We start from the raw sequence: 25,962 nt of genomic DNA, 5'->3' as shown, positions 1-25,962 counted from the left end.
CGAGTCGTTCACAGTCTTAAAGTGTTTTTATTTCATGATTTAATCAATTATTTCATGCTTTAATACAGGGGTCGGGAACCTTTTAGGCTGAGAGAGCCAAAAAGCCAAATATTTTAAAATATATTTCCGTAAGAGCCATATAATATTATTTTTAACACTGAACACAACTAAACACGTGCATTTTTAAGTAAGACCAACATTTCTAGAGTATAATAGGTCTCTTATTCTTTGTAATAACATTTTTTTTTCTGAAGCTAACTGTGGAGGGGGCGTGGTCTGCGGGCCTGCAGCGACAGGTGCGTAGATGGCCCGCCTGGGCCTTGTTAAGTAATCACCTGTCGCTCTGTTATAAGCAGCAGCCAGGAGGAGAGACTGGGTTGGGGCTGGAAATACTATTAATAAAACAATATTGTAACCCTGAAACAGGCTCTCATGTCGGTGCTTGGGGGTCTGAAGAACCCCCAGGAGGGCAAGCCCCACACTAACCAAAAATAAATAAATAACTTCTTACCATTAACGCGACTTCTTGAACAGGTGCGGTAGAAAACGGATGGATGGATTAAAAATGCATGAGAATGTTTTATATTTTGAACATTATTTTTAACACTATGATTACAAGTGGAATTATTCATTACTTATCCTGTTAAGGAATGTCAGCTCAGATTTATCAGAGAGCCAGATCCATCCATCCATTTTCTACCGCTTATTCCCTTTCGGGGTCGCGGGGGGGCGCTGGTGCCTATCTCAGCTACAATCGGGCGGAAGGCGGAGTACACCCTGGACAAGTCGCCACCTCATCGCAGGGCCAACACAGATAGACAGACAACATTCACACTCACATTCACACACTAGGGACCATTTAGTGTTGCCAATCAACCTATCCCCAGGTGCATGTCTTTGGAGGTGGGAGGGGCCTATCCCCAGGTGCATGTCTTTGGAGGTGGGAGGGGCCTATCCCCAGGTGCATGTCTTTGGAGGTGGGAGGGGCCTATCCCCAGGTGCATGTCTTTGGAGGTGGGAGGGGCCTATCCCCAGGTGCATGTCTTTGGAGGTGGGAGGGGCCTATCCCCAGGTGCATGTCTTTGGAGGTGGGAGGAAGCCGGAGTACCCGGAGGGAACCCACGCATTCACGGGGAGAACATGCAAACTCCACACAGAAAGATCCTGAGCTTGGAATTGAACCCAGGACTGCAGGACCTTCGTATTGTGAGGCAGACGCACTAACCCCTCTGCCACCGTGAAGCCCATAGAGCCAGATGCAGTCATCAAAAGAGCCACATCTGGCTCTAGAGCCATAGGTTCCCTAACCCTGCTTTAATAGATCATTCAAAGGCAATTATTTTAACATCTTAACTTTAACTTTACATATTAAATACATTTTTTTCAAGTACAAAACGTTCGGACATAATTTAGCTCCATAACAACGGCACTTCAATAAAAACCGCATCGGAAAAGAACAACAATCGGTCTTTACTTCCGGAAACGTTTGCTCGACGTCACAGACGAGGGAGGGGGGGGTTTATGTCTCGTTGTCACTGTCACTCTCTGCAAATTGCGGCGCACGCGCAGTGAGTCTCCTTGGCAGTGTCCTGTCCTGGCTGCTCGGTGACAGCGCTAAAACGAGCTAGCTGTCAATCCCGCCATCAACAGCCGCAACCCCGCAGAAGCTGCTTGGCATCGGTGAGGCAGCTCCGGCGTCTTTTTACGCGCAAATGGTTATTGTTCTGCGGCTATTCACCGCACTTTGGTAGCGTTATGTCGTCCAAGGTTAGCGCCCACCCCTCAGCTAGCATGTGGGGGGTGCAGCTAACATTATGTAAGAATGTTCATCCTCGCATGCAAGATGCATCTTTAATCCCAGCTTTTATCCTCCTTTCCTCGCCACAATCTGCATATTTTTCGTCAAATAATGTCGGCTGCTAAGATTGCTATTTGTTCGTGCAGCCCAGCTGTCTCCCTTCACCTTTGTCCCTTTGTGTGCTTTGTCCTCAATGAATAGAATAGAATGGACCTTATTGTCTTTATATTTTAATATTGCGAGATAAAAGGCCTACTGAAATGAGATGTTCTTATTTAAAAGGGGATAGCAGCTCCATTCTATGTGTCATACTTCATCATTTCGCGATATTGCCATATTTCTGCTGAAAGGTCGGTAATCAATCAATCATCAATCAATGTTTACTTATATAGCCCTAAATCACTAGTGTCTCAAAGGGCTGCACAAACCACTACCACATCCTCGGTAGGCCCACATAAGGGCAAGGAAAACTCACACCCAGTGGGACGTCGGTGACAATGATGACTATGAGAACCTTGGAGAGGAGGAAAGCAATGGATGTCGAGCGGGTCTAACATGATACTGTGAAAGTTCAATCCATAATGGATCCAACACAGTCGCGAGAGTCCAGTCCAAAGCGGATCCAACACAGCAGCGAGAGTCCCGTTCACAGCGAAGCCAGCAGGAAACCATCCCAAGCGGAGGCGGATCAGCAGCGCAGAGATGTCCCCAGCCGATACACAGGCGAGCAAACGTTTCCGGAAGTAAAGACCGATTGTTGTTCTTTTCCGATGCGGTTTTTATTAAAGTGCGGTTGTTATGGGGCGGTTTAGCTCGGTTGGTAGAGTGGCCGTGCCAGCAACTTGAGGGTTGCAGGTTCGATTCCCGCTTCCGCCATCCTAGTCACTACCGTTGTGTCCTTGGGCAAGACACTTTACCCACCTGCTCCCAGTGCCACCCACACTGGTTTGAATGTAACTTAGATATTGGGTTTCACTATGTAAAGCACTTTGAGTCACTAGAGAAAAAGCGCTATATAAATATAATTCACTTCACTTCACATGGCCACCGGATCAGACCGGACCCCCTCCACAAGGGAGAGTGGGACATAGAAGAAAAAGAAAAGAAACGGCAGATCAACTGGTCTAAAAAGGGAGTCTATTTAAAGGCTGGAGTATACAAATGAGTTTTAAGGTGAGACTTAAATGCTTCTACTGAGGTGGCATCTCGAACTGTTACCGGGAGGGCATTCCAGAGTACTGGAGCCCGAACGGAAAACGCTCTATAGCCCGCAGACTTTTTTTGGGCTTTGGGAATCACTAATTAGCAGACAATGTGCGCGTGACGTCACGGGTTGTGGAGCTCCTCACATCTGAACATTGTTTAAAATCATGGCCACCAGCGGCGAGAGCGATTCAGACCGAGAAAGCCACGATTCCCCCATTAATTTGAGCGAGGATGAAAGATCCATGGATGAGGAAAGTGAGAGTGAAGGACTAGAAAAAGAAAAAAAAAGACTATACAGTGGGAGAAATTCAGACGTTTTTAGACACATTTACTAGGATAATTCTGGGAAATCCCTTATCTGCTTATTATGTTATTAGTGTTTGGTTCCCTCCGGGTACTCCGGCTTCCTCCCACTTCCAAAAACATGCACCTGGGGATAGGTCGATTGGCAACACTCAATTGGCCCTAGTGTGTGAATGTGAGTGTGAATGTTGTCGGTCTATCTGTGTTGGCCCTGCGATGAGGTGGCGACTTGTCCAGGGTGTACCCTGCCTTCCGCCCGATTGTAGCTGAGATATGCGCCAGCGCCCCCCGAGACCCCGAAAGGGAATAAGCGGTAGAAAATGGATGGATGGATAGTGAGATTATATGGTCGTACCTGTACAACCTGAAGGTCGGCCCCGCACCTTTCTTCAGCACCAGTCGACGGGTTGTGGAGCTCCTCACATCTGAACATTGTTTAAAATCATGGCCACCAGCAGCGAGAGCGATTCAGACCGAGAAAGCCACGATTCCCCCATTAATTTGAGCAAGGATGAAAGATTGATGGATGAGGAAAGTGAGAGTGAAGGACTAGAAAAAGAAAAAAAAAAGACTATACAGTGGGAGAAATTCAGACGTTTTTAGAGAAATTTACTAGGATAATTCTGGAAAATCCCTTATCTGCTTATTGTGTTACTAGTGTTTTAGTGAGATTATATGGTTGTACCTGTACAACCTGAAGGTCGGCCCTGCACCTTTCTTCAGCACCAGTCGACGGGTGGTGGCGATGTCCATCTCGGCCCTTCGCAAGGGACCTTCTTCGAAACACGATCTTTCGAAATGATCGGTGCATAATACACTGTACTTTGTGTGTGTAGTCCAATCCAACCGTGTTCGCTTGACATCTCTGTTCCATAGTAAAGCTTCACCGTCATCTTTCGGGAATGTAAACTATTAAAAACCGGCTGTGTTTTTGTTGCTAAAGGCGGCCGCAATACACCGCTTCCCACCTACAGCTTTCTTCTTTGACGTCTCCATTAGTCATTGAACAAATTGCAAAAGATTCAGCAACACAGATGTCCAGAATACTGTGGAATTATGTGATGAAAAGAGCGATTTACAGTGCTGGAACAAAATGTCCTCTACAATGCGTGATGTCACGCACACGCTTCATCATACCGTGATATTTTAGCATGATACTTCCGTGCGAAATTTAAAATTGCAATTTAGTAAACTAAAGCGGCCGTATTGGCATGTGTTGCAATGTTAATATTTCATCATTGATGTATAAACTATCAGACTGCGTGGTCGCTAGTAGTGGCTTTCAGTAGGACTTTTTAAAGACTCCCAATATAAGGTGTGGTAGTGGAAACAAATATGGGATAAAAAATAAATTACACAAGAAGTCCATCCATCTTCTTAAGTTTAGCCGAGGTCGGGTCGCGGGGGGAGCAGCCTAAGCAGGGAAGCCCAGACTTCCCTCTCCCAAGCCACTTGGTCCAGCTCCTGCCGGGGGATCCCGAGGCGTTCCCAGGCCAGCCGGTAGACATAGTCTTCCCAACGTGTCCTGGGTCTTCCCCGTGTCATCCTACCGGTCGGACCTGCCCTAAACACTTCCCTAGGGAGGTGCTCGGGTGGCATCCTGACCAGATGCCCGAACCACCTCATCTGGCTCCTCTCCATGTGGAGGAGCAGCGGCTTTACTGTAGAGCTCCTCCCGGATGGCAGAGCTTCTCACCCTAATTTGCATATAACAAAATTAAAGACACCAATATAAGGTGCGGTAGTGGAAACAGATATGGGGTAAAAATAAATTACACAAGAAGTAATAAAGATAAAAAATAAGAATTGAAATAAACAGACGACTATCCAATACAAATAATAAGCAATCCTGTACAATGTACACAATAGTGTACAATATACAGAACAAGACAAGAGTACCGGAGTAATAACAGTCAGTGTTGGATGTATTGCACTTAAAAGGTAATATTGCCCTTGGCAAGGCACATTTTTGTCACAAAAAAAATATGGTGGCACACCACCAGCAGAGAACTTTTAAAAAATGTAACTCCACCAGGTCGTCGTGCCTTATTTTGAGTTTGTTGGTGTTTTCTTGTGTGTAGTGCTTTAGTGCCTGTCTTGCGCTGTTATTTTGGTGGCCCTTCCTGTTTTGTTGGTGTTTTCTTGTGTGTAGTGCTTTAGTGCCTGTCTTGCGCTGTTATTTTGGTGGCCCTTCCTGTTTTGTTGGTGTTTTCCTGCAGCAGTTTCATGTCTTCCTTTGAGCGCTATTCCCCGCACCTGCTTTGTGTTAGCAAGCAAGACTATTTAAGTTGTTGCTATTCTTCTGTGTGGTGACGTTGTCATGTACGGATGTACTTTGTGGACGCCATCTCTGCTCCACACAATGCAAGTTTTTGCTGTCGTCCAGCATTCTGTTTCTGTTTGCTTTGTAGCTATAGTTCTAAATCACCATTGTCTCAAAGGGCTGCACAAGCCTCAACGACATCTTCGGCTCAAATCCCACATCAGGGCAAGGAAAAACTCAACCCAATGGGACAATGAGAAACCTTGGCAGGGACCCCAGGATGTCGAGTGGATCTAGCATAACATTGTGAGAGTCCAGCCCATAGTGGATCTAACATAATAGTGAGAGTTCAGTCTATAGTGGATCTAACATAATAGTGAGAGTCCAGTCCATTGTGGATCCAACAAAATAGTGAGAGTCCAGTCCATAGTGGATCCAACATAATAGAGTACAGTCCATAGTGTATCCAACATAATAGTGAGAGTCCAGTCCATTGTGGATCCAACAAAATAGTGAGAGTCCAGTCCATAGTGGATCCAACATAATAGAGTACAGTCCATAGTGTATCCAACATAATAGTGAGAGTCCAGTCCATGGTGGATCTAACATAATATTGTGAGAGTCCAGTCCATAGTGGATCTAACATAATAGTGAGAGTCCAGTCCATAGTGGATCTAACATAATAGTGAGAGTCCAGTCCATGGTGGATCTAACATAATAGTGAGAGTCCAGTCCACAATGGATCCAACATAATAGTGAGAGTCCAGTCCATAGTGGATCTAACATAATAGTGACAGTCCAGTCCATAGTGGCTCAAGCATAATAGTGTGAGAGTCCAGTGCATAGTGGGGTGCTCTGAGAATTCATTGATAAAGTCTGAATATGGTCCAGGGAGGGGGGGTGTGGGGGGTAGATAACAGCCAGGTAGAGAGGCAGTGGTGTGACAGACCTCATTGTAAGCACCTCAAATGATTTATATGTATTACTTAGGTTGGGGGTAAGGTTAAGGTTTTCATTGTATATTAGTGCGACCACCCCCCTTTTAAGGGGACGGGCAATATGTGCATTCGTATAGTTTGGTGGAGATGCCTCTGTGCTACCTTACTTGCTATAAGATGGATGTGAGGTTTGCCTCGTTGACCCTGCTGTGTGTTGCAGCATCATGGCTGTCCCACCTTCATACGCTGACCTGGGCAAGTCTGCCAAGGATATTTTCAGCAAAGGCTACGGTGAGTCAATTATTCAACTCCGCTCATGTGACAAACACGCTCATTAACCACTCTCCTGTTAAACTTGATCTTTTTAGGCTTTGGACTTGTGAAGCTGGACGTGAAGACCAAATCCCAAAGTGGAGTGGTGAGCGTCTCCCTTTTTTACCATGAATTTATTAACGTGGACCCCGACTTAAACAAGTTGAAAACGTTTTGGGGTGTTACCATTTAGTGGTCAATTGTACTGAATATCTACTGTACTGTGCAATCTACTCATAAAAGTTTCAATCAAACCTAATTCCTTCTAACAAGTGACTCCGCCCACCTGATCAGCGATCAATCAGTAGCCTGTGACCTCCTGCTGTGGCGTAAACGTGCATGAATGTCTGACTCTTTGTCCCCATCCTTTACCCTCTTTGACTCCTCCCCCTCGACCTCAATGCCGCTGCGGACGTCCGGCGCTGGCGTAGATGGTAAGGCGAGTGTGAGGCCGCCATCGTCGCCACATCTTCATCATCGCTTCCTTCATTTCTCACGCTCACGTTTTTATTTTCACGTGCAATCATCTTTTTCTCTTCTTTACTCTGCGTTTTCTGTCATCTTCATGCTTCGTGTTTGTCTTCATCCTTTTCTTAAAGCGTTTTATTAGTTATGCTATGTTTTATGCATATGAAACCGTTTTAAACAAGCAGCACAGGGGCCATTTGCGGCCCTCAGACCTACTTATGTTGGCCCGCAGCATGTTGTTGGAAATGAAAACAATGCAATAAAGGAAGAGTAAAGAATTCCAAATGTAATGAGAAAAAAGCTGAAATTTTTTAACTATAGTTAATCTACAGTATTTCCTTGAATTGCCGCCAGGGCGCTAATTCATTTAAAACCTCTTCTCACTCCGGCGCTTACCAAAGACATGCGGTAAATTTAAGCCTTCGCTTATCAATTTGAGTGTGATGTAAGGATACCATCATGAAAAGCACATTTAATAAAAATTTTTTTATTATGGTCTTACCTTTACTTATAAAGGAAGTCCATGCGCAGCTCCTTCTGATCAAAAGCATCGATAACTTGTTTATAGAAGTCTTCCTTATCTTTCTTCAGTTTTAAAAGTCTCTCTTGGATGGAGATCTTCCTTTATTACTATCTGTTTCGATTGAAAGTCCAGTTTAGAAAACTGTTTTATTTTAGATATGTAATCCTCCATGTTAAAAGTGCAAGCGAGAGGAAAAAAATAAACGATGGCTGCTCACTCTTGCTGCTTGTTGTCACTTCTTCTGCAGCCGAGTAGTCGCAAGAAGGATCACTAGCGCCCTCTACCACCAGGAGGCGGGAGTCATTTAATGACTCATATTTGACACACGCAGCTACGGTATATTAATAAAACATAACTGCTTACTGTTCTTTTTATCATATTCAATAGCTTGGACTTTAAATCCTACTGATTGGCTCTTAATCTTCTTCCCTTTATGCGATTTCAAATGATTGAAATCAGCCTCCTCCATTTTGAAAATGATGACAGGTGAAGTGTCACTCGTGACGTGACGAGTTTGACCCGGCGGAAATTCTAGGCATATGCTAATTATTTGGCGAAATGAGTTTGACCCGGCGGAAATTCTAGACGTGCGCTAATAAAAATAATATTTTGCGAAACGAGTTTGACCCGGCAGTAATTCTAGGCAGGCGTATACTATATACCCGGCGGTTATGAATGAATGAATGGTTTATTTTGAGCCATGCAAACTAAACAAGAGAATAACATAAAATACAACAGAAATATATAAATACATTATTTTTACACCTACATTGAAAACATTACATGTGACTAATCTTTTGTAGATGTCAAGATTGGCTCAAAAGGGAGGGGGAAGAAGTAAACTTATTAGGTCCCACCCCTATACATATACATATTTACAATATACAATACAATAATATATATAATATAATTAAGTTCAGTGGTTGCTGCGTAGATGCTATATATTATGTATATATAATACATTTAAATTCACACACACTTACATATATACATATGTACACACACATACATACACACACATATATACAATTTATATAAATATATATATATACATACATACATATACATATATATATATACATACATACATATACATATATATATATACATACATACATACACATATATATATATATACATACATACACATACACACATAATCACATACATACACAAATGTATATACCCAAAATACACATATGTCCATCATATACACACACACTTATATAAATACTATATATATAATAGTACACTTTTGTCTAAACATTATTAACAGTTTATGGTGCCTATGGGAACAAGCTTTCATTTTGACTGTGATATTAGTGGTTAATAGAGGATCTGTGACTGTGGAGCTACTAAGCTACTGCCCCTGATCAACAGGACCTGAGGACCACTCTTGCTATGTGTCCTATGCTGTGCATTAAAAGAGACGAGGGGAGCCCCCTGCCCTGTACTCCAGATAGTGTACCCAAATCCCTTTTCTTAGTTTCCATCGGCACCAATTCTTTAGTCAGAATTCATATTTGGTTTTACATTTGCAGAATATTAGTATTACTCAAACTGCATATAGGATTGTTTGTACACACACACACACACACACACACACACACACACACACACACACACACAGGTTATTCAAGGAAATACGGTAGTTAGTCAACTGTTGTACAAAGTTTTGTCTTGAAATATATATATGTATAAATCTGTTTTTAGCATTTTTTTCCCCCATGAAAAACAATCTGAACTTTGGCGGAAAAAGTTAGGGCACCCCAGAATACAAGGCAAAAGTTTGGAGACACTTTCTCATGCCAGTGAACGACTAAAAATGTTTGACAATTTTTAGTTTGTGACACAACCCTCCTCAGCGTTCTCCTTGAAGCTCCACACGGTTGTTACAAAGTCTGGTGTGTGTGTAGGAGTTCAACACGTCGGGGTCCAGCAACACGGACACAGGCAAAGCGGCGGGCAGCCTGGAGACCAAGTACAAGATGAAGGAGTTGGGCCTGAGCATCAACCAGAAGTGGAACACGGACAACACGCTGGCCACCGAGGTCACGCTGGAGGACCAGGTGAGAGTGTGTGTGTGTGTGTGTGTTAAAGTAGTGAAGTGAATTATATTTATATAGCGCTTTTTCTCTAGTGACTCAAAGCGCTTTACATAGTGAAACCCAATATCTTAGTTAGATTCAAACCAGTGTGGGTGGCACTGGAAGCAGGTGGGTAAAGTGTCTTGCCCAAGGACACAACGGCAGTGACTAGGATGGCGGAAGCGGGAATCGAACTTGCAACCCTCAAGTTGCTGGCACGGCCACTCTACCAACGGAGATAAACCGATGATTGTCACACACACACTAGGTGTGGTGAAATGTGTCCTCTGCATTTGACCCATCAGCCTTGTTAACCCCCTGGGAGTGAGGGGAGCAGTGAGCAGCAGCGGTGCCACACCCTGGAATCATTTTTGGTGATTTAACCCCCAATTCCAACCCTTAATGCTGGGTGCCAAGCAGGGAGGTAATGGCTCCCATTTTTATAGTCTTTGGTATGACTCGGCTGGGGTTTGAACTCACAACCTACCCATCTCAGGGCGGACACTCTAACCACTAACCCACGGTGCGTGCGTGCGTGCGTGCGTGCGTGCGTGCGTGCGTGCGTGCTGTGATGAAAGTGCTGACTTGCCTTTTCTTCACCTGCAGCTGACTCAAGGACTGAAGGTGGCCTTGGACACATCTTTTGTTCCAAACACGGGGTGAGAGCACGTCCACTTGTTGACACCTGATTGTGCCGTCATGACAACACACGCCATTGTGCACCTGCCCTTTTTTTTTTTTTTTAAAGCAAGAAAAGCGGCAAGCTGAAGACAGGCTACAAGCGTGACTACGTCAACCTGGGCTGTGACGTGGACTTCGAGGGTCCCATCATCCACGCCGCCGCCGTGCTGGGCTACGAGGGCTGGCTGGCGGGATACCAGATGGCCTTTGACACCGCCAAGTCCAAGCTGGCTCAGAACAACTTTGCACTGGGCTACAAGGCCGGAGACTTCCAGCTGCACACCAACGTGTGAGTTTTTGTTTTTTTAAAAGAACATTCATCTATTCAGGAAGTGACCATTCTCCATCCAAAAATCAGTACACTTCACTGGGTCTGGCTCCGCCCCTTTAATAGCAATGATTGTCACACACACACACACACACACACACACACACACTAGGTGTGGTGAAATTATTCTCTGCATTTGACCCATCACCCTTGATCACCCCCTGGGAGGTGAGGGGAGCAGTGAGCAGCAGCAGTGGCCTATAGCTACCCTCTCGCTGTGTCGCTACTGTTATTGAGGCTGCCAGGACATTGTTTTGGCAGCTTTCACTCTCATAATTTCCGGACTACAGAGCGCACCAATTTTTAGAGGAAAAAATATTTATATACCATAAAAATGTATGCCTGTTAAATTAGCTCAAAAAGCTAGCATGGTAATGTATGAATGTTAAAATGCTAACTGTAACATGCATCAAATACCCAAATATGTTACTCTGAGGTGTGTGCCTGAAATATTTTTTTTAACATGGTAGCATGCTAACATTAACATGCATCAAGTACTTAGATGAGCTTATTTAAAAAAAAAAGCTAGCATACTGTACTGTACTAACAATAGCGTGCTGACAGTTAGCATTAGTAAAAAAACAAAATATGACTAAGGTGTATAGCCTTTGAATTAGCTCAAAAAGTTAGCACGCTAATGTTAACATGCTACCAGGTATTATTCAAGATGAGCTTATTTAAGAAAATAAAAGCTAGCATACTGTACTGTACTAACAATAGCATGCTTACATTTAGCATTAGTATAATACCAAAATATGACTGAGGTGTGTAGCTGTTAAATTAGCTCAAAAAGCTAGCATGGTAATGTTCGCATGTTAAAATGCTAACTGTAACATGCATCAAGTACCCAAATATATTACTCTGAGGTGTGTGCCTGAAACTTTTTTTTTAAAGATGGTAGCATGCTAACGTTAACATTGATCATGTACTAAGATGAGCTTATAAAAAATAAAAGCTAGCATACTGTACTGTACTAACAATAGCATGCTTACATTTAGCATTAGTAAAATACCAAAATATGACTGAGGTGTACAGCTGTTAAATTAGCTAAAACAGTTAGCATGCTATCAGGTATTATTTGTCAAGTAACAAAATATTTGACGCTGAAGTGTATACCTAAAAAAATGAGTAAAAAAGCTAGCATGTTAATGATGGCATAGACATCTTCTAAGGGTAGCAGCATGGAGCGCTAACGCCGACTGGCGCTGACGAGACGCGGGGCCGCCATCTTGGAGTGGTGATCCGCTCCACTCAGTGCAATTCATTTGTCAGAAGCAATCAACTGTCAGCGTGTTTACTTCATCTTACCTCACTGAATACCACTCTTTTTCACCACCTTTTTTGTCATACGTGTAGCTATGATAAAGGACACATGTTTTATTATTCATAGTTTGCTTAACATTAATAGAATATTCTTACATGCTATAAGTAACCAGACATCCAAGATTAAAACTGGGACTATAATCCCAGAGTAGGGGGGTAAAACGGTCAGCTATTCTGAAGTTGAAGAAACAATATGATTAGGTTATAGATACATGCTTATATCTTACATAAACAATATATGAATACATTAGATATCTATATAAATCTGTAGACCAGTGGTGTCGAACTCAAATACAGAGTGGGCCAAAATTTAAAACTGAACAAAGCCGCGGGCCAAGGTTGAACAAATTAACCCTTTAATAGGGACCCAAACAAGTTTTGCATTGAATATTGACCAAGCAAGGCTTATATAACTTTATAATGACATGCAAAATCCAGTTTCAAATAATAATAACTAAAAAATATCAATGGCATATCAAACAAAATAAAAACACAAATTTAATGCCTTTTTTTCGGCGGCGGGTTTGAGTTGGGGCGGGGTTTGGTGGTAGCAAGGGTGTATATTGTAGCGTCCCAGAGAGTTAGTGTTACAAAGGGTTCTGGGTATTTATCAGGTTGTGTTTATGTTGTGTTACGCTGCGGATGTTCTCCCAAAATGTGTTTGTCATTCTTGTTTGCTGTGGGTTCACAGTGTGGCGCATATTTGTACCAGTGTTAACCTTGTTTATACGGCCACCCTCAGTGTGACCTGTATGGCTGTTGACCAAGTATGCCTTGCATACATTTGTGTGTGTGTATGAGCCGCATATATTATGTGAGTGGGCTGGCACGCTATTTGTATGGAAGAAAAGCGGACGTGGCGACATGTAGAGAACTTTCTGCCAAAAGCAGTGCTTTTACGGCCCGCCCCCAATATTATTGTCCGGTTGGAAATTGGGAGAAATAGGGGAGGGTCACTGAACTTCAGGAGTCTCACGGGACAATTGGGAGGGTTGACGAGTATGAGTATTAGTGGTGAATGTGGTTTTACAGCAGCGGGCCAGCTCTAATGTTAATTTGATATTGCCTCAAGGGCCAAATGAAATTACACGGCGGGCCAGAGTTTGACACCCATGCTATAGACCAGGGGCGCTCACACTTTTTCTGCAGGCGAGCTACTTTTCAATTGACCAAGTCGAGGAGATCTACCTCATTCCTATTTATAATTTATATTTATTTATTTATGAAAGAGACATTTTTGTTAACAAGTTAATGGTGTTTAATGATAATACAAGCATGTTTAACACACATAGATTCCTTTCTTTCATGAAGACAAGAATATAAGTTGGTGTATTACCTGATTCTGATGACTTGCATTGATTGGAATCAGACAGTGGTGCTGATAACGTCCGCATTTTGAAATGGAGGAAAAAAAAAGTCCTCCTTTCTGTCCAATACCACATGAAAGTGGTTGGATTTGGCATCTCATTTGTCCAACTTGCATACTCGTTTTTAAACACTTTGTTATGAGAGTAGCATATGTGTGTGGCCCTTTAATGTCTGGCAGCAGGTGAGTGACGTCAGTGAGTGTGCGGGTGGGCAAGCAAGTGAGAAAGCGGTCGCCGAGGGCGGGGGAGAAATACATTGGCATCAAACTCCGTAGCTTGCTAGCTTTCTGAGACTCTTATTTTGTTAGCACAGGCAGGATGAAACAGGTCTTTTATGGTGAAGACAGGAACTGTGCAGTCGCTCTTTAGAGTTTTGACAGTAGGTACGGAGTCTCTAGAAATAAAATGTGTTTCTCTGCGTCCGCCCTGTTAGTGATTTTTTTCTTAAATATGAGCTCGCAGCAGCCAGCGTCATCTCACAAGATCCTCGGGTGCCGAGAATGTCAAACAACTGACGAAAGTGAAGTCTTGGTGGGATTGATGATTGCTCATTTTTATGTCTATTTTTTCAATCAATCAATCAATGTTTATTTATATAGCCCCAAATCACAAATGTCTCAAAGGACTGCACAAATCATTACGACTACAACATCCTCGGAAGAACCCACAAAAGGGCAAGGAAAACTCACACCCAGTGGGCAGGGAGAATTCACATTCAGTGGGACGCCAGTGACAATGCTGACTATGAGAAACCTTGGAGAGGGCAACCCCCCCCCCCTCTAGGGGACCGAAAGCAATGGATGTCGAGCGGGTCTAACATGATACTGTGAAAGTTCAATCCATAGTGGCTCCAAGACAGCAGTGAGTCCACAGGAAACCATCTCAAGCGGATCAGCAGCGTAGAGATGTCCCCAACCGATACAGGCGAGCGGTCCATCCTGGGTCCCGACGAGCGGTCCATCCTGGGTCTCGACTCTGGACAGTCAGTACTTTTTTAATGCCTGGCTTGAGATCAACTGACACACCCTCCGAGATCGACGTAATGGGCACCCCTGCTATAGACTGTCTCTCTATTGCTGCAGCAGCAGAGAGTTTATTTTGTCTTGACACTTTGTATTGATATTTTCTATTACATTCTTCCCTTAAATGATCATGATAATAATAACAATTTTATCTTCATCAATTATTTCAACTTTGTTATTCAAGTATGACATTTGTAAATGTAATTAATTTCCTTGACAAGCAATTCTATTCTGGTCATACTCTTGTTTGCTAGAGGCTAGGATTTCAGTACGATTGAAGATCTTTGCTCCTTCTCAACTCTGTGCTAATATTCTTTTCACAAAACCAATAGTACTCGTGAAAAGTAGTCCCCCGATACCTGTTTTCAACAGTCTGCTCATTTGAGCAGGAAGACGTTGAACACCATCTTTGTTTTCTACCTGTCAACTGTCAGTTTAGGCTCCTCATCACCACTTCAAGATGGCCGCCCAATTTCTTGCGTCACAGCAGCCAATGCTGCGTCTACTTCTAACATGTCTGTGGATGATGGCCCCTGGCCCGCACTTTTGGACACACGGTCAATCTTCATTGTTGTCATTTGCGTCTCAGCAACGACGGCACGGAGTTCGGCGGCTCCATCTACCAGAAGGTGAACGGGCAGCTGGAAACGGCGGTCAATCTGGCGTGGACGGCCGGCAGCAACAACACCCGCTTCGGCATCGCCGCCAAGTACAAAGTGGACTCGGACACGTCTCTGTCGGTAAGTGACCCGACCAAAACCCGAACCCACTGTAGTTCCTGTCCCCGGGTCTCACGGCGCCTCTCGTCCTGCGGCAGGCCAAAGTCAACAACGCCAGTCTGATCGGCGTGGGCTACACTCAGAGCCTGCGACCAGGTGAGTCCGCACGCCAATTGTAATGAGCTGCAGTACAAAGCACACCCGCAGGGGGCGCCGTGTGAAAAGGCTTCGTCCTCTCCCCTCACGCAGGCGTCAAAGTCACGCTGTCGGCGCTGATCGACGGCAAGAACTTCAACGCCGGCGGCCACAAAGTGGGAATGGGCTTCGAGCTGGAGGCGTGAAGACAGCAGCATGAAGCTCCTCCCCCACACGCATGTTGACAGTGGAGTTGTAGTCTTGTCAACAATGTTTTTAAGTTCACATTTCAATGTTGAGGGTTGTTGCCGTGACGACCAAACCTAGAACCATGGGATGTGGAATCAATGCGGTGGAATCTTCGAGTTCCACTCTTTGCTTTTCTACCTCATTCTTTTTCATCTCCAACATCTTTCCTTTTGTGTTGCTCACTACACTCCTTCCTTCTCACGCCACGCCTCCTTTTACTACATTACCTAGGACATAATAAATATTTAAATCAAAGCCCAAACATGTCTCTTCAATGTCTTCACTGTCTTTTTTTTATGTAAAAACAATAACAATAGTACTGATTTAGAAACGAACCTTTCCATTGCTAAACTGAAAAAGAACACACTTTTGTCTATTTGTGTGACAATTAAAACAATGCATGGAAAATACAAAATGTACACCCGAACAAACCCATCAAGTCATAAAGATGGGGTCCCACTTTTTTGTAAGAGTTTTGAAAACAAATGATAAATGTATGCATTATCCTCTTATATCTCACATTGTGTTTGGGAAAATGTCATTAACGTTACCTAATTAATTAAAAAAAATAAATAAATGATAAATGGGTTGTACTTGTATAGCACTTTTCTACCTTCAAGGTACTCAAAGCGCTTTGACACTACTTCCACATTTACACATTCACATTCACACACTGATGGAGGGAGCTGCCATGCAAGGCGCCAACTTTCACCCATCAGGAGCAAGGGTGAAAAGTGTCTTGCTCAGGACACAACGGACATGACAAGGTTGGTACTAGGTGGGATTTGAACCAGGGACCCTCGGCCACTCTCCCACTGCGCCACGCCGTCCCATCAAAAGAAAACACATTTTTATGCACATGTAAATGTATTCAATTATTAACATTCATTCACTTTCTTCTTTCCTTCATGGATCTAAACTTTACCGCCGTCTGTATTTTTAATGTAATATTTTCAGAATGTTTTTTTTGTCCAAAGTAAGACAAAGAAAACAATCTGCAGTTGTCTTTATTGTGTAGTTTTAATGCCAACAGATTTTTTTCCATGCAACCCCAGAGCTCAAATGATTTTGATGCCCCTGTTTTGGATCGTAAATCATTCCTCTCACTCTCACCTGAAAAGTAGATGGCTAAGAAGATAATCAGACAAGTTGGGACACTGACAGCGCTCGCCTTAAAAAATATCCAATTTGACGTGACAACAATCAGTCTGGCCCTTTCATTTTCAACAATTGGCATTCAGCTATGATTAATGTTAATATAAATATTATATCTGTCAGGTTCAAACACTGATGACATTTATTAAACAGACAAGAAGCAAGGAATCATGCAGAAACAAAATTCAATTTAGCTCTATTAGGAGAGTCGTTTTGGGCTGTACTTTAGTGACAGAACCAACCTACGCTCGCGCCTCGATTTATTTGGGAAGTCCCTGGTTACATTAATGAGGCCGCCTCTAAAACAGTGGTTCTTAACCTGGGTTCGATCGAACTCTAAGGGTTCGGTGAGTCGGCCTCAAAGGTTCGGCGGAGGTCAAAATCAATCAATCAATCAATGTTTATTTATATAGCCCCAAATCACAAATGTCTCAAAGGACTGCACAAATCATTACGACTACGACATCCTCGGAAGAACCCACAAAAGGGCAAGGAAAACTCACACCCAGTGGGCAGGGAGAATTCACATCCAGTGGGACGCCAGTGACAATGCTGACTATGAGAAACCTTGGAGAGGACCTCAGATGTGGGCAACCCCCCCCCCCTCTAGGGGACCGAAAGCAATGGATGTCGAGCGGGTCTAACATGATACTGTGAAAGTTCAAGCCATAGTGGCTCCAAGACAGCAGTGAGAGTCCCGTCCACAGGAAACCATCTCAAGCGGAGGCGGATCAGCAGCGTAGAGATGTCCCCAACCGATACACAGGCGAGCGGTCCATCCTGGGTCTCGACTCTGGACAGCCAGTACTTCATGCATGGTCATCGGACCGGACCCCCTCCACAAGGGAGAGGGGGACATAGGAGAAAAAGAAAAGAAGCGGCAGATCAACTGGTCTAAAAAGGAGGTCTATTTAAAGGCTAGAGTATACAGATGAGTTTTAAGGTGAGACTTAAATGCTTCTACTGAGGTAGCATCTCGAACTGTTACCGGGAAAACACACCCGACTCATCGTGTAAATACAGACTTCTCCCTATCGGCGTATTACGGATACGGCAACAGCTGAATGATTTGCAGGTGTGTCATTTGTTGTGAGTTTATGCACTGTGTTGGTTTTGTTGTTTGAACAAGGTGTTCATGCACGGTTCATTTTGTGCACCAGTAAAAAAAACATGGTAACACTTTAGTATTGGGAACATATTCAGCATTAGTTGCTTGGTGGGTAGAGTAGCCCGAAATTGTACTCAAGTAAGAGTACTGTTACTTTTAGAGATTTATTACTCAAGTAAAAGTAAGGAGTAGTCACCCAAATATTTACTTGAGGAAAAGTAAAAAGTATGTTGTGAAAAAACTACTAAAGTACAGAGTAACTGATGAGTAACCTGTTTGTTTAATGATTACGGCAACAAGTAATGCACAAAAACATAAAAATAGCAATGAGCAAATTCAGAGCCAGGAATATCTCTTAAGCAACTAAAACAATAATATATATTAAATAATAATACATTAAAATAAAAAAATAAGGCACATTGAGCCACAATAAATTGACAGCACGATAGGCTCAGTAGACATTCATTAATTGATTGATTGATTGATTGATTGAAACTTGTATTATTAGATTGCACAGTACAGTACATATTCCGTACTATTGACCAATAAATGGTAACACCCCAATAATTTTTTTAAAGTGAATCAATTACTTAATAAATGACCAAGTCGAGGTGATCTACCTCATATATACATACACACACATAGCATATATATATATATATATATATATATATATATATATATATATATATATACATTTACATATACAGTATGACATTTATATTGTTTTGCCGTTTTTGTTGACATGTTAAAGGTGTTTTAATGAATATACATGCATGTTTAACATATAGATTCCTATCTTTAATGAAGACAAGAATATAAGTTGGTGTATTACCTGATTCTGATGACTTGCATTGATTGGAATCAGACAGTATAGTGCTGATAACGTCCACGTTTTCAAATGGAGGAGAAAAAAAAGTTCCTCCTTTCTGTCTAATACCACATGAAAGTCGTTGGTTTTTGGCATCTTATTTGTCCAGCTTCCATATTCGTTTTTATACACTTTACAAGAAATACATTGGCGGCAAACTCCGTAGCTTGCTAGCTTGTATGCTCAGGCTTTCGGAGACTCTTATTTTGTTAGCGCAGGCGCGATGGAGCGGCGCTTTTATTGTGAAGACAGGAAGTGTGCGATCAGTCTTTAGGCTTGTGACAGGAAGTACGATTGAAATAAAAAGTCTTTTTTCCTTTACGCTTTTGATTGATTGATTGAAACTTTTATTAGTATATTGCACAGTACAGTACATATTCTGTACAATTGACCACTAAATGGTAACACCCCAATAAGTTTTCCAACTTTTTAGGTCGGATTCGACGTGTGACGGTCACGTGACCGCCTGGTTTTGTTTGATTGGTCCAACGTCACCAGTGATTGCATTTGATTGGTGAAACGCAGGCATGCATAGTTCATACTTTGAAAAACCAAAACAAACATTAACAAATCGATAAAAAAAAGTATCGAGTAGCGAGCTGATTGTAGATAAATGGAGCGGAGTAAAAGTAGCGTTTCTTCTCTATAAATATACTCAAGTAAAAGTAAAAGTATGTTGCATAAAAACTACTCTTAGAAGTACAATTTATCCCAAAAGTTACTCAAGTAGATGTAACGGAGTAAATGTAGCACGTTACTACCCACCTCTGCTTATTAACATGCAAATTAGTAACATATTGGCTCTTAAGTAGTCATTATTAAGTACTTATTCAGCATGGCCTTATTATGTTACTTAGAATAAGTTCCCCTAGTGTCCAAATAGCTCTACATGAAGTCTTTGTTGCTTAGAATATGTTCCCCATACTAAAGTGGTACCAAAAACATACAACTTTTGTCTTGAATTTGAAAAAAAACAAAACATTTTATTTTTCGGTGAATGCGCATAAGAAACTGGTGGGGTTGGGTACCTCCAACAAGGTTAAGAACAACTGCTCTAAAAGGAGTGGCCACACATTTAATGCAAAGCAGCTTCCGGTACGCACAATACGTGACGGACTGTGCTGGGGCCTTGTCTCTGCTTCGTCTGCGTGCTGTCGTCTTATCTTCGTTGAGGTCCTTGAAGTCCTTGGCTGTCAGTGGGCTAAGACAAACAAAACGTGTGCGGCGAGGCAACCCCTCATATGCCGTGACTGAAAAAAGCTTTTGTCCTTGCACAGATAGAAAAGTACAACTTGAGCACAATTGATAATAACTATAGCAACGGCCTTTAAGCATAAGAGTTGTGTGATAACTTACACATAATTATTCTAACAATATCATAGTCTTTCAGTGAACATAATCATCTTTTATTGCTTCTGAAAACATTCTTAATTGTTGTTTAACTTCTTTGAATGAAGAGATGTTGTCATTATAAAAGGATTAGTCACCAGCTAGCATATTAGCTATTAGCTACCATTCGTACTATTTATCTGCCTTGAATTGATTAAACGTGGACTTAAAGGCCTACTGAAAGCCACTACTATGCAGCTAATGGTTTATATATCAATGATGAAATATTAACATTGCAACACATGCCAATACGGCCGCTTTAGTTTACTAAATTGCAATTTTAAATTTCCCGCAAAGTTTCCTGTTGAAAATGTTGCGGTATGATGAAGCGTGCGAGGGGACATGATATCCCAGCACCACTTGCGGCTAAAAGTCGTCTCTTTTCATCGTGCAAACACAAAGTATTTTGGACATCTGTGTTGCTGAATCTTTTGCAATTTGTTCAATTAATAATGGAGACGTCAAAGAAGAAAGATGTAGGTGGGAAGTGTTTTAGCCTTTAGCCACACAAACACACGGTGTTTCCTTGTTTAAAATTCCCGGAGGTGAAGCTTTAATATGGATCAGAGCGGTCAAGCGAACATGGATCGGCAGGTTTCGGTGAGAAAATTGTGGAACTAAGTAAACTCTTAGCGAAATAAGTCAACTGCAGCTGCCATGACTAATTCCCTCAGAGACTGGCGTCAACACACCCGAGGCCACACCCCTCCGACTATCAGGTACTATTTAATCTCACTAAAACACTAGCAACACAATAGGCAGATAAGGGATTTCCCGGAATTATCCTGGTAAATGTGTCTAAAAACATCTGAATCCGTCCCAATGCAATCGCCTTTTTTTTACTTTTTTATGTATTTTTTTATTTTTTTAAATTTCCTCAGCCATGAATCTTTCCTTCTCACTCAAATTAATGGGGAAATTGTCGCTTTCTGGGTCCGAATAGCTCTTGCTGCCGGAGGCTCACATTATAAAGAATGTGAGGACGTGAGGAGCCCTCACACCGGTGATGTCATCGTCTGCTACTTCCGGTACAGGCAAGGCTTTTTTATTAGCGACCAAAAGTTGCGAACTTTATCGTGGATGTTCTCTACTAAATCCTTTCAGCAAAAATATGGCAATATGGCGAAATTATGAAGTATGACACATAGAATGGACCTGCTAGCCCCGTTTAAATAAGAACATCCCATTTCAGTGAGATTTAATAAACAAGTTGACAAACTTTTTGGGGTGTCATCATTTAGTGTTAAATGACAGATAATGAGATATCATCACACTTCAACATCTCTATAGCGCTAATTCTTGTTGGTAAGTGAGAGACAATGAGAGATTATCATCACACTTCAACATTTCTATAATGCAAATCTTTGTTGTTAATTCAGAAATTATTATCACACTTCAACATCTCTATAGCACTAATTCTTGTTGGTAAATGAGAGACAATGAGAGATTATCATCACACTTCAACATCTCTGATGCAATTTTTTGTTGTTAATTGACAGATTATCACACTTCAACATCTCTACCGCACTAATTCTTGTTGGTGTAATGGTGTAATCGTCACACTTCAATCTCTATAATGCTAACTTTTGTTAGTGTAATGATAGGTGATGAGGGAATATTATCACACTTCAACATCTCTATAGTGCTAATTCGTGTTGGTAAATGAGAGATTTAATGAGAGATTATCATCACACTTCAACATCTCTATAGATGTTGTTAAATGACAGATAATGAGAGATTATCATCACACTTCAACATCTCTATAGCGCTAATTCTTGTTGGTAAATGAGAGTCGATGAGGGATTATCATCACACTTCAACATCTCTACAGATGTTAAGTGACAGATAATGAGAGATTATCATCACACTTCAACATCTCTGATGCAATTTTTTGTTGTTAATTGACAGATTATCACACTTCAACATCTCTACAGCACTAATTCTTGTTGGTGTAATGGTGTAATCGTCACACTTGAATCTCTATAATGCTAATTTTTGTTGGTGTAATGATAGATGATGAGAGAATATTATCACACTTCAACATCTCTATATCGCTAATTCTTGTTGGTAAATGAGAGACAATGAGAGATTATCATCACACTTCAACATCTCTATCGATGTTGTTAAATAACAGATAATGAGAGATTATCATCACACTTCAACATCTCTATAGATGTTGTTAAATGACAGATAATGAGAGATTATTATCACACTTCAACATCTCTGATGCAATTTTGTGTTGTTAATTGACAGATTATCACACTTCAACATCTCTATAGCACTAATTCTTGTTGGTGTAATGGTGTAATCGTCACACTTCAATCCCTGTAATGCTAATTTTTGTTGGTGTAATGATAGATGATGAGAGAATATTATCACACTTCAACATCTCTATATCGCTAATTCTTGTTGGTAAATGAGAGATTTAATGAGAGATTATCATCCCACCTCGATATTTCCATATCATCAATCAATGTTGCTAATTATTGTTGGTAAATGAGAGAGGATGAGAGATTATCATCACACTTCAACATCTCTATAATGCAAATCTTTGTTGTTAATTCAGAGATTATCATCACACTTCAACATCTCAATATCGCTAATTCTTGTTGGTAAATGAGAGATTTAATGAGAGATTATCATCCCACCTCGATATTTCCATATCATCAATCAATGTTGCTAATTATTGTTGGTAAATGAGAAAGGATGAAAGATTATCATCACACTTCAACATCTCTTTAATGCTATTTTTTGTTAGTAAATGAGAGACGATGAGAGATTATCATCACACTTCAACATCTCTATAATGCAAATCTTTGTTGTTAATTCAGAGATTATCATCACACCTCAACATCTCTATAGCGCTAATTCTTATTGGTAAATTAGAGTCGATGAGAGATTATCATCACACTTCAACATCTCTACAGATGTTAAATGACAGATAATGAGAGATTATCATCACACTTCAACATCTCTGATGCAATTTTTTGTTGTTAATTGACAGATTATCACACTTCAACATCTCTACCGCACTAATTCTTGTTGGTGTAATGGTGTAATCGTCACACTTCAATCTCTATAATGCTAACTTTTGTTGGTGTAGAATATCATCACACTTCAACATCTCTATAGCGCTAATTCTTGTTGGTAAATGAGAGATTTAATGGGGGATTATCATCCCACCTCAATATTTGTATATCATCAATCAATATTGCTAATTATTGTTGGTAAATGAGAAAGGATGAGAGATTATCATCACACTTCAACATCTCTTTAATGCTATTTTTTGTTAGTAAATGAGAGATGATGAGAGATTATCATCACACTTCAACATTTCTGATGCAATTTTTTGTTGTTAATTGACATATTATCACACTTCAACATCTCTATAGTGCTAATTTTTTATTAGCGACCAAAAGTTGCAAACTTTATCGTGGATGTTCTCTACTAAATCCTTTCAGCAAAAATATGGCGAAAAGATGAAGTATGACACACAGAATGGAGCTGCTATCCCCGTTTAAATAAGAACATCTCATTTCAGTCAGCCTTTATAAACAAGTTGACAAACTTATTGGGGTGTCACCATTTAGTGGTGAAGTGTACAAAACATGTACTGGACTGTGTGATCTACTAATAAAAGTTTCAATCAATCAAAAAGCTAGCATATTAGCCATTAGCTTGTGTAGCTAGCACGCTAACGAACGATTTTCTGACTGTTAAAAGTTGTGTCCTTCACTTAAGTACCTGATAAACGTGAGACGTATTGAAGCTCACACAGCGTGGTTGTGTCTTGGCCGGAAGGAGAACTTCCGGGAAAGTTCTGGTTCCAATCTTCACAGCAGGTTGACCTTGGCCACCACCTGCTTGCAGCCCGTCACGGAATACTCCCAGCCCCCCGCGGCGGGATAGTACTCCACCTCGCCGGCCAGCGTCTCCACGTGCGGGCGGTCGGGGTAGAATCCCTCGCGGGTCATCTCTTCCAGGAAGCACTGCATCACGTGACTTTTCTCCAGCAGGCCCAGCGGCAGGATGTCCGCCTGCGTCCACAGCGCGTGCCGCTTCTCCAGGGACCCCCGCAGCGCCGGCGTCAGATCCCGGAGCGGGTCGTCGTGGCGACGGGCGGAGGCGGTCGCCGCGGAGACGTTGTGCAGCACGTGCTTGGTGATGTCGCGGTGGCCCAGGTTGCTGAGGAAGACGTAGACGGCGTTGAGGAAGTGCTTGGGCTGCTTGGACGCCACCAGGCCGTGCAGCGCGTCCAGGAGGTCTGGGTGCATGTGCTCCGCCTCGTCGAACACCAGCAGCGGGATCTTCTCCTCCTCCTCCGCCCGCTCCACCATGGCGGAGATGAGGGCGCGCAGGTCTCGGGCGCACTGCGGGGCCCGGGCCTCCTGGGGGCAGCGGTGCAGCACGTAGTACTGCAGGACCAGGGACTCGCCCACCACCTGGCGGAAGTGTCCCGCCAGCAGCCGCCCCAGGTGGCTCTTGCCCACGCCCACGGGCCCGTGCAGGGACAGCACCAGCGGCTTGTTGTGCACGTAGGTGGACAGGTAGTCCTTCAGGTGGGACAGCAGACCCTCCACCGCCCCCTGCTGGCCAAACACCTCCCTCCTAAGGGTCTTCTCCAGACCCTCCAGGTCGTATCGCAGCACGTGGTCGTCCAGGTTCTCGATGGCGTTGTACACCTGAACACACGACACCTTAGTTTGGAGACGCTGCCAGGTTATTATCACACTTCAACATCTCTATCCATTTTGGTAAATGAGAGACAATGAGAGATTATCATCACACTTCAACATCTCTATAGATGTCGTTAAATGACAGATAATGAGATATCATCACACTTCAACATCTCTATAGCACTAATTCTTGTTGGTAAATGAGAGACAATGAGAGATTATCATCACACTTCAACATCTCTATCCATTTTGGTAAATGAGAGTCGATGAGAAATTATAATCACACTTCAACATCTCTATAGATGTTGTTAAATGACAGATAATGAGATATCATCACACTTCAACATCTCTATAGCGCTAATTCTCGTTGGTAAATGAGAGACAATGAGAGATTATCATCACACTTCAACATCTCTATAATGCAAATCTTTGTTGTTAATTCAGAGATTATTATCACACTTCAACATCTCTAAAGATGTTGTTAAATAACAGATAATGAGATATTATCATCACACTTCAACATCTCTATAGCGCTAATTCTTGTTGGTAAATGAGAGTCGATGAGGGATTATCATCACACTTCAACATCTCTATAGATGTTGTTAAATGACAGATAATGAGAGATTATCATCACACTTCAACATCTCTGATGCAATTTTTTGTTGTTAATTGACAGATTATCACACTTCAACATCTCTACAGCACTAATTCTTGTTGGTGTAATCGTCACACTTCAATCTCTATAATGCTAACTTTTGTTGGTGTAATGATAGGTAATGAGAGAATATTATCACAGTGAGAGATAATGAGAGATTATCATCCCATTTCTATATCATCAATCAATGTTGCTAATTATTGTTGGTAAATGAGAGACGATGAGAGATTATCATCACACTTCAACATCTCTATAGATGTTGTTAAATGACAGATAATGAGATATCATCACACTTCAACATCTCTATAGCACTAATTCTTGTTGGTAAATGAGAGACAATGAGAGATTATCTTCACACTTCAACATCTCTATAACACACATTTTTG

General features: G+C 42.0%; 2 protein-coding genes across 4 annotated transcripts in view; one reads left to right on the top strand and one right to left on the bottom strand.

The window, feature by feature from the left end:
* The first annotated feature begins 1,522 nt into the window (after positions 1-1,522).
* Positions 1,523-15,977, top strand: zgc:56235 (Voltage-dependent anion-selective channel protein 2-like). The gene is made up of 9 exons (XM_061876062.1): positions 1,523-1,680; positions 6,729-6,799; positions 6,877-6,926; positions 9,728-9,880; positions 10,505-10,557; positions 10,647-10,868; positions 15,209-15,359; positions 15,437-15,494; positions 15,588-15,977. Exons 2-9 carry the CDS (start codon positions 6,733-6,735, stop codon positions 15,677-15,679), a joined length of 846 nt encoding a protein of 281 aa, XP_061732046.1. The 5' UTR covers positions 1,523-1,680; positions 6,729-6,732; the 3' UTR covers positions 15,680-15,977.
* Positions 15,978-22,965: 6,988 nt separating this feature from the next.
* The window catches only part of tor4aa (torsin family 4, member Aa), a 77,729-nt gene continuing 74,732 nt past the window's right edge, over positions 22,966-25,962 (bottom strand). For 2 of the 3 annotated variants that reach the window (XM_061876061.1, XM_061876060.1), the window contains exon 4: positions 22,966-24,927. In XM_061876061.1, coding sequence (XP_061732045.1) covers positions 24,079-24,927 — 849 coding nt within the window. In that variant the 3' untranslated portion in view covers positions 22,966-24,078. The remainder of the gene's footprint in view (positions 24,928-25,962) is intronic. The other variant, XR_009802361.1, reaches the window with a different exon arrangement.

The sequence above is a fragment of the Nerophis ophidion genome, linkage group LG17 (assembly GCF_033978795.1).
Source record: "Nerophis ophidion isolate RoL-2023_Sa linkage group LG17, RoL_Noph_v1.0, whole genome shotgun sequence".
NCBI classification, from domain to species: Eukaryota; Metazoa; Chordata; class Actinopteri; order Syngnathiformes; family Syngnathidae; genus Nerophis; species Nerophis ophidion.
Note: the sequence above shows the minus strand (reverse complement) of the source record. Positions and strands in the feature narration are given on the sequence as shown.

Coding starts and splice junctions, on each gene's coding strand:
- zgc:56235 (XM_061876062.1), top strand. CDS start 6,733: ATGGCTGTCCCACCTTCATACGCTGACCTGGGCAAGTCTGCCAAGGAT. Junction 10,558..10,646: donor TCTTTTGTTCCAAACACGGG/GTGAGAGCACGT, acceptor TTTTTTTTAAAG/CAAGAAAAGCGGCAAGCTGA. Junction 10,869..15,208: donor TTCCAGCTGCACACCAACGT/GTGAGTTTTTGT, acceptor TTTGCGTCTCAG/CAACGACGGCACGGAGTTCG.